General features: G+C 43.5%; 1 protein-coding gene across 1 annotated transcript in view; it reads right to left on the bottom strand.

Moving 5' to 3' along the window:
- plg (plasminogen) overlaps positions 1-7,500 on the bottom strand; it is a 14,112-nt gene that overhangs the window by 4,640 nt on the left and 1,972 nt on the right. Inside the window, exons 4-8 of the mRNA XM_060042426.1 lie at positions 7,083-7,227; positions 6,098-6,260; positions 5,566-5,690; positions 5,134-5,293; positions 4,404-4,591 (exon numbers count right to left, since the gene is read on the bottom strand). Coding sequence (XP_059898409.1) covers positions 4,404-4,591; positions 5,134-5,293; positions 5,566-5,690; positions 6,098-6,260; positions 7,083-7,227 — 781 coding nt within the window. The remainder of the gene's footprint in view (positions 1-4,403; positions 4,592-5,133; positions 5,294-5,565; positions 5,691-6,097; positions 6,261-7,082; positions 7,228-7,500) is intronic.

Here is a 7,500-nt window from a genome sequence, read left to right as displayed (position 1 = left end):
CTACAACACAGAGAGAGGCATGATGAGCCAACAGCATCGCTCCAACGGCTACAGTCAAAAGGCCCCAGAGATCGAATGTATTTGTCGTTGCAATATCAACTGTAACTGTTGTCACTACCCCTAAAAATATACAAAAGACTAATCTGATTCCTATAATAATAATAATAATAATAATAATAATAATAATAATTTAATTTAAAGGGCGCCTTTTTAAAACACCCAAGGTCACCTTACAGAGCATAAAGTTATCATAAATCGTTTAAAAACAAGACATTGTGGAAAAATAATAATAATAAATAAATAAATAAATAAAACAAAAACAAGACAAACAATCAAGACAGTGATCAGTTAGACGTTGTGTGCGAGTCTGAAGGTGAGTTTTGAGTTGTGACTTCAAGGTTGTAATGGTGTCTCATAGGCGTACCCCTTGCACACCCTAATAACTCAATCCGATTCCATCTACAGCTCTTACAGCCAATGAGAATATGGCTGTTCGGGCTAGCTAGCCAATGGGATAGATCCATGATTTGATTCGTCCCCGCACGTGCCGCTCGGTGACGGTGACTTGTCACTCGATTGCATTGGTCATCAACCGTCTTTTTTACATGACCACGGAATCAAAAACATCAACAACAGCAAATGAGTGGCGTGTTACGATCGAAAACACAGGTAAGTTATGAAGCTTTTGATAGTGTCTCTCAAATTTCGTGGGTTGTTGTCGCTTCTCTAGCGAGCAGCATCATTAGCTATGTGTTACCTATGTAATAAGCCAGCTAGATGACGTTGGCCCCGGCCTCATTATGCCGACGTCTCAATGTTCCGAAATGTTCCCCATTAGATCTAAATGCATGGGCAGTTTGGTTTTAAATGTGCTGGGGACAGAGATGCATTCGGAAGTGCATTTTCAGAATAAGGATGCACTAGTTTTTCTCTCTTTAGTGCAGTTAATGAAAGGTTCTGAAAGACGGCATACCCATGTAGCTAATACTAAGGAATAAAATGTATACAAAATCTGTCTGGCACGTTTTATGAAGAAAACGTTTCCAAAAAGTATCGGACATATGACCCACTATGTTCTGCTCCATGTATCCAATGTTGACAACGTGACATGACATGGCTAAGCTACCAACATAAACAAGAGGAGCTAGGAAAGGAAATTAACTGCGTGTTCAAGTTCAGAATGGGGCAAACGTGTGGCTACACTACACACAGCACTACAAAAATCGTCAAGATTGTATTTGGTGCTGCTTAGTGCGAGAAAGAGCGAGAGAGACAGAGAGAGAGGCCTGATTCACAAATTAACAAATGCCAGTGACAGTAAAGGTGTTGGCAAGCTGTAACAAATATGCATTAGCAACCTTTGCTGGTTTAAGTGAATTCACCATCCTCTTTATGGTAACTAGGCTTGGAGGTTTGGAGAGCGAAAGAGAAGAGCAAATGATTGGGAGTAGGAGAAGGGAGGTAAGGATGATAGTAGAATCTCATGTTAGCCAGGCCTGCCTCAAAATTGGCTGTGTCGCACACACGCACTTGTGTATGTCACCATGGGTAAATCTTTCACATGCACTGTAGGCCTACGAAGTGCGCAACCATTCTCAGCACTCCATTTTAGGAACTATCAATGTTGTACATTGTAACAACAAGCCTGCGTGAAGTTTTAACTTGTCTCTCATGATGTTAGTGCTGCTTGTGTTATTTCACAGTCGTCATGAGCAAGAGGAAGCAAGAGGGTTGCAGAGACATTCTGCAATGTTTTGCCTCGTCTCAGAAAAGAAGCAAAGTAACTAAAGAGGGGTGAGAAAATGAGAAGTGTTAACCTATCAGTTGTAGCATTACAGTACAGTAGAGTTAATAGACTACAAAAAACTAGCCATAGAATTATTGTCATTCAGATCAAAAGTGGTTTGTTGACTATCTGAGAAAGGAACAGTACTTGTTATCTGATAATATTTCTTCCCTGGGGCATTTCCACTTTGATGGATGAAAGGATGAAAGCAGTGTGTGTCAATCTGGTAGTGACATAGAGGTGAGTAGCCTAAGAGAGGAGTTCTGGAAACTAATAGAGCCTTGGCTTTTCCTATGTTCAATGCAATTTGTAAGTTACTTTGGATAAAAGCGTAAATATTAATGGTTTAAACCGAATTGTGACATTAGAGCAGAATCCTGTTGGCAGTGGCACTGATGTCTATAGTGTGTTTCAGTAGTCTACTGGTAAATAGTTTGCTGATATCTGTGATATTATTCCTTCCATGTTTCCTCTGTTGTGTTCAGAGTAGAGCTAGTGAGCCAGCGGGAGAGACAGAAAGTTTGGAGGATGAAAGCACAGGGAGAGTTTGTCAATCTAGTGGTGGCATATAGGTGAGTCGCCTAAGAGAGGAGTAAATATGAAAGGTTAAGACCGAATCATGACATTCACGCAGAATCCTGTTAACCCACATGTATATAGTGTAGGGTTGTCAAAAAAGATTATACTCAGATACTAATCGATCAAAAAAATAAATAAAAAATATCGGATTAGATACTTATGTGCAACATTATCGATACTAAAATCGCTGTCTTCATCATCTTCATCTCTTTTTTTTTCTCGCCTCCTTCAGTTGACACACAACTCTACACAGCAGCGTTGCAGTTGCTAATATAGCAATATAATAATTATTAAGTCAAGTTTCATTCAAGGTTACAAAACATTGTATAATGTATGTATTCATAGATTAATCCATAACTACCGTAATCAGAAAACATTTAGGTTATGTCCTTGACATGTCTAATTCTTTAACAGTGCATCATTCAATACGGCTAATGGTTTCACAATGAGATTAGCTCAGTGCGCTCTCTCGTGAAACTCATCTATGTACTTATTAAACAAGTGGATGAAAATATCAGAAATCTATATTTTCTGAGGGGTAACAAAAGTTTTGGGGTGACTTCTATTTAGGTCCATGAGATAGATGCACCTGGGTGGGTTTTACTCAGCATTGGCAAATGTGATGGTTATGCAATAAAAAATGTAATGGAAGTAATTTTGTAAGGCTGGATTTTGTGTCCTTGTTGTGGTGGTGCAGGTGTTTGTTTGTGTATGTTTTGTAAAAAAGACAAAACATCAATGAATGTAATGTGGGAAAAAAAGGACTGGATTGGTTGAAATATTGAGGAGCACAAAATGTTATATTTAATTTAAAAAGTAAAGGAAAACAGAGCTCTGAAGTATATGTGTGTCATCCTTTTCCTAATTTCAAGTCTTCCACACTCCCAGACTCCTTGGTCACATCCAGTATTAAAGTGTTTTAAACATCCATCCCTAAAAAGGTCTTCAAAATTAGGTGCAAGGTATTGAGATTTTGCTCTCAGAGTGCACCAGATGAATGCATGTTCAAAATCTTTTTCTCGGGGGGGGGGGGGGGGGGGGGCGGACCCCGCCCCCAGGCATTTGTCCCCCCCAATGTTGAAACCATGGCTACACCTCTGTGGTGTCTGACTGTTTTATGTGTGGGGGGAGGGAGTTCCAGAGCCTGGGTGCTGAACAGCTGAATGACCGGGCACCCATTGTAATGAGTCGTGATGTGGGGATACATAGTAGTCCAGCAGAGGTTGAGCGGAGGGAGCGGCTATACTGGCTATACTGAACTCTTATTTATCTACTTTAAACTCTATAATTTCTGGCTGCAGCCTGTAGGACATGGACATACACATCATAATTGCTCTACTGCTACGTCATACGCGTCATAGGTTTAATGCCAGCGATGATCTAAGTAAATGATTATGAGTGACGTGGCAGTTGAGCAGCAGGATGTGGATGTCCATGTCCTACAGGCTGCAGCCAGACCCTTCTCTTTAAACTAGGTTGTGCAAAACCTTTGTTGGTATGCCTTGATGGGGCTCCACCTTACTCGTCAGTTGCTTTGGGGCATAGTGTAATGCAATGCAACGCCATTTTGGGAGGAAAGGAGCTTTGGATTGTTGCTACAGTTATTGTTTTTGTTGGTCATTGATTTGTTCTAGTCATTATGGGGAGACCTTGTGGTGTTTGACATTGCCACAGCGTTTCCCCTGGCAGATGTGGATACACAACTTTTTCACTGGTCTAGAGGTACGTCTTCCCCTTTTGACTTTCCACACAGTGACACACACGCACACACACACACACAAACACAAACAACTCATGAAATATTTTAGGTTTTAGCCAGGGAAATAGTAATTTGTCCCGTTATAAATCTCTCTTCGTGCAATACTTTTTGGATTATATATCCAATATATCCAATTGATTTTACAGTTCTGCTTAAGAACTGCAACCCTTTTGAATCCTCTCGATACGGCAGGGTGGCACACACAACACGCCTTGTTAATCGTCAGATTATCCAAAGCACCAAACCATCTGGGGGTAAAAAAAACCAAACGGCTCTGACCTCGCTCTGGAATTGACTCTGTGACGGTGGTGGTAACAGAGGGGATGGGGTCCGGCAATTGGGGGGGGGCGACGACAGAGGGACACTTCTCCAGGTCACAGAACTCCCAGCGGACCGAGGGGTTGGTGGTGTAGCACCAGGGAGCGCGATCGCCGTCCGGGTTCCTGCAGTAGTTCCTCTGCAGATCCCTGGGCAGCGAGAGAAGGACATTGTGTCAAATGAGCCAGCAGCAGTAAACCGCCTGGTCCAGTAGCTCTAGGCGTTCCTATCCTCTCCCAATAAATGCTGTGATATATGCAAAAAGATGCAATAAGACCTTGTTATTGCAGCTCACTATCAAAATATTGTAATATAAGATGCTCAGGTCGTGTGTCGACACAACCTATAGTATACAACTTAGAGATATGTGTTCATTAGTTTCAATTTTGCTAATCATGTTAATTTAACATCGCCCAGGCCGCCGCCCCTTTGCCCTCATTGGCTAAAATGATAATAATAACTTGGTGTACAATAGTTGTATCGTTGTAGTTAGATTGCTTTTTGCATTTGTATGCTCTTTGATGGAGTTAGACAGACAGGGAGGCATGGGAGGTAGAGGGGGGGACATGCAGAGGACCAAGGGCGGCAAACGGTCCCGGGTCGCTGCCATCAGGACTGACCCTTAAAGGCACGCGCCCTACCCTACCTAACCACCGGCGCGCCCCAGTTGTTTTTTCTCTTTGCCACTCACGCCCTTGGGAAGGTCTCTTGGGTCTTGGAGTGCGAGTGGGGCGTCATGGCGGCCCACGCTTGGCATTTCTTCCCACTGATGGTCTCTGACGTAGTGCCACGGTAGGCGGTTCCATCCCCCACGTAGCAGTTATCCTCCTCCGTTGGGATCACGGGCTGGTCTGTGTGTGAGAGTGAGGGAGGGAGGGAGGGAATCAACCTGATCGTCAACATTTTTATCCCGACACTGCCACTCCCATCATCATCATCAGCACCATCATCATCATCATCATCATCGTCAGCATCATCATCATCATCACCATCGTCATCAACATCATCATCATCATCATCACCATCAACATCATCATCATCATCATCACCATCATCATCATCATCATCATCACCATCAACATCATCATCATCATCATCACCACCATCGTGGTTGTCGTGGTACCTGGTCTAGCACTGCCTCCACATGTGGGGATTTGGCAGTAGTCCCAGCGCACCTCCGAATCTGTGGTGTAGCACCAGGGCATCTTCTCGTTGTCAGGGTTACGGCAGTAGTTGTTTTCAAGGCCTCTGAATGGCACGGGGAAGCAGGTTCAACATTTGCGTCGGGGTTACGGCAAAAAAAAGTGAGCATTGAGCGCTATTCACGTCTATGTATCTTAGAGGAGAATTATGAAATGTTGCCAATGGCCAAAGGAGTAGGGTTACAGCATGGAAATTTAAAACTTTACTTCTTTCTTTTGAGAAATAAAAACATAAACATAACCTATACGACAGAATTGCAAAGTCCTCCACGTTCTTTCAACATGAATAGCAGTAAATGGCAATCGTTCAAAGGACCATGCTAAAAGACACGGTGTGTACTACAGTGATGCATAGTTAAGGAGAATCCTCTCTTTAATCTCTGGGGGTCCAGTCAGTGAACGCCTTTGAGACAGAGAGTGGACCCCCGTTCTGTTTCTCCCTGGACGTCTTACCCGCAGGGGTAATTTTCCGGGGCTCGGTTGTGATTGTGGGGTATCTGGGACGACCAGGGCTGGCAGGTCTTGCCGGAGACCGTGGTGGCGATGGTTCCCCGGTAGGCCTTGCCCTCGTCCGAAGCACAGGTCAGCTCAGGGGTCACGGTGGGCTGCGGGGACGCTGCAGACGTGGAGGTCAAAGTTCACTCACAACAATGAACGGCCTATTTATATCCTGTGCTGTCAGTGCCACTTTGTCAGATTGTTCTTATATATATTTAGTTGACCTGGTCTGTTCACACTGCTAAGTATTCTGTCTGTCTGTCTGTCTGTCTGTCTGTCTGTCTGTCTGTCTGTCTGTCTGTCTGTCTGTCTGTCTGTCTGCCTGCCTGCCTGCCTGCCTGTCTGTCTGTCTGTCTGTCTGTCTGTCTGTCTGTCTGTCTGTCTGTCTGTCTGTCTGTCTGTCTGTCTGTCTGTCTGTCTACCTGTCTGTCTGTCTGTCTGTCTGGTTCCTGCCCAGGACTTCTCTTCAGACGGTGACCTGGCTCGTCTTTCTTTGTTTGGATTTTTTCAGCTGCCTTGTGCCCTTTTTGTGTTTTAGCGCTCCACCTATTCTATTTTGCCTTTGAGTTCGAATTTCAATGTATGGTCCCTTTTCCTCCCTCACCATTACCCCGTCCCCAAACGTATTATCTCACTGAATATACAGCAAAACTATTGGATTACATTGACTGTGTTGGGCTTCATTAGGATTTTCGCCTTCGGGTGATTGGCTCCTTCCAGTAATTGGGAGCAAGCTTTACCCTCTCTCTCTCTCTCTCTCTCTCTCTCTCTCTCTCTCTCTCTCTCTCTCTCTCTCTCTCTCTCTCTCTCTCTCTCCCTGAATGCTTTAAACTAATAAAGGTACACGTTAAACTTTCCGGTTACATTACATGAAAATATGTAGATGAAATATAATTTGTTGTGTGTGTGCGTGCTTGCATGAGTGAACGTCTGGACTTACTGCATTGGGGTATGTCGCAGTATTCCCAACGTTTGGAAAGGCTGGTTGTTAAGCACCAGGGTTTGGGCTCCCCGTCAGGGTTCCTGCAATAGTTCACCTCCAGATTCTTCTCTGTGAGACTGGAGGAGAGAGAGAGAGACAGAGAGAGAGAGGAGAGAGAGAGAGAGAGAGAGGAGAGAGAGAGAGAGAGAGACAGAGAGAGAGACAGAGACAGAGAGAGGTGTGGGGGGTGGACCCAATTATTTTGTATTTATGTTTCTTATTTCATCGTTTATGATATTGTACTGCCTCTTTACATTCCACTTTCTATTTGTTAAAAATATTTGTTAGATTTATCTGTTTTTTTATTGCCTATTTTTATATTTTTCTAATATACGTAAATAGTTATTTATTTGATTCCAATAAGGCTCTTTGAAAG

The sequence above is a fragment of the Gadus macrocephalus genome, chromosome 21 (genome assembly GCF_031168955.1).
Source record: "Gadus macrocephalus chromosome 21, ASM3116895v1".
NCBI lineage: Eukaryota > Metazoa > Chordata > Actinopteri > Gadiformes > Gadidae > Gadus > Gadus macrocephalus.
This window is presented reverse-complemented; position numbering and strand designations above follow the sequence as displayed.